The following is a 1,219-nucleotide window of genomic DNA, read 5'->3' on the forward strand; positions in this document are numbered from 1 at the left end:
ATTTTTCCATTGATTTTTAGAGAGAGTGGGAGAGGGAAAGACAGAGAGAAATATTGATGTGAGAGAAGCACATCGATTGCCTCCTGTACGCGCCCTGACCAGGGGCCAGGCTAGGGAGGAGCCTGCAACCGAGGTACGTGCCCTTGACCGGAATCGAACCTGGGACCCTTTGGTCTGCAGGCCGATGATCTATCCACTGAGCCAAACTGGTTAGGGCCTGGCCCTATTTCTTAACAGCCAGGTAACCTCAGGCAAGTTACTGAACCTCTTTTAGCCTCGGTTTGCAGGGGGCCACCCTGGTCCTGAGTGGACCCCTTGGTCTACCTGTTTGTACAGGGCTGGCTCATAGTAGGGCTCATGTCAGTATTTCTCAAATGAAGGTCCTACCCCGTGACAGACATACGGGACGGAAATGGGGTGGGGCTATCCCACCCGAGTCTTCAACTCACTTTTTCCCGGCGTTGGGCTGCTGCCTGTGGGGACAAGAGGGGACGTGAGCCAGGGGGCCTGGGGCAGCCCCCGCCCCCACCCCGCGCACCAGGGCAGGACGCACCGGAACTTGGTCTGCTGGAGCTTGTGCGAGCCTGCGATCTGTCTGTACACCTCGTTCAGCTGCCAGGCAAGGGCGGGCATGAGGCTGGGGCCCCGGGGCACACAGTTCCCAGAGGACCTGCCCGGGCTGGCAGCCCCCCCCCCCCACCCCCCCACGGACGCCCATGGCCTCATCCCTGCCAGGAACCGCTCAGAGGGAACAGATCCCAGGAGACTCCACACCAGGCGCATGTCCAAGGAGGCCCCTGTCCTGCGGGCACATCCAGGTCCCACGGCGCTTGCCTGGGGCTCTCCCCCCACTAGGTCTCGCCCAGGCCCCGAGCAGCCGCTGCCCTTACGTTCTCCTCCACCTCCTGGCGCAGCTGGTCACATTCCCGCGTGTCAGGCTTCAGCAGGTTCTCGGTGCAGAGGCGGGCGAGGCGCAGGGACAGCCCGTAGGGCACTGGGGGCGAGAGGGAGGAGCCGTTAGTTCCCTGCACGGCGGGCACCACGGAAGCCCCAACTGGCTGGCTGGCTGGTGGCCGGAGCCTGTAGCGCCATCACGAAGGGCAGAAGGTGGCCAGGCCCGTGCCCGCACCCAACGCTCGGAGAAACGGGAATGGCGGGATCCTGGACCCGGAATGGCAGTGAACGTGCCCCAGGCGCCAAGGGCACCGCCAGGGGCCGC

General features: G+C 64.1%; 1 protein-coding gene across 1 annotated transcript in view; it reads right to left on the reverse strand.

Annotated features, from left to right (window-relative positions):
- Positions 1 to 1,219, reverse strand: part of ITGB4 (integrin, beta 4) — a 54,813-nt gene that overhangs the window by 21,525 nt on the left and 32,069 nt on the right. The window contains exons 21-23 of the mRNA XM_014531747.1: positions 891 to 1,089; positions 554 to 612; positions 450 to 473 (exon numbers count right to left, since the gene is read on the reverse strand). Of these exons, the coding sequence (XP_014387233.1) occupies positions 450 to 473; positions 554 to 612; positions 891 to 1,089 (282 nt within the window). The remainder of the gene's footprint in view (positions 1 to 449; positions 474 to 553; positions 613 to 890; positions 1,090 to 1,219) is intronic.

Source organism: Myotis brandtii, unplaced genomic scaffold, assembly GCF_000412655.1.
Source record: "Myotis brandtii unplaced genomic scaffold, ASM41265v1 scaffold825, whole genome shotgun sequence".
Lineage (NCBI taxonomy): Eukaryota > Metazoa > Chordata > Mammalia > Chiroptera > Vespertilionidae > Myotis > Myotis brandtii.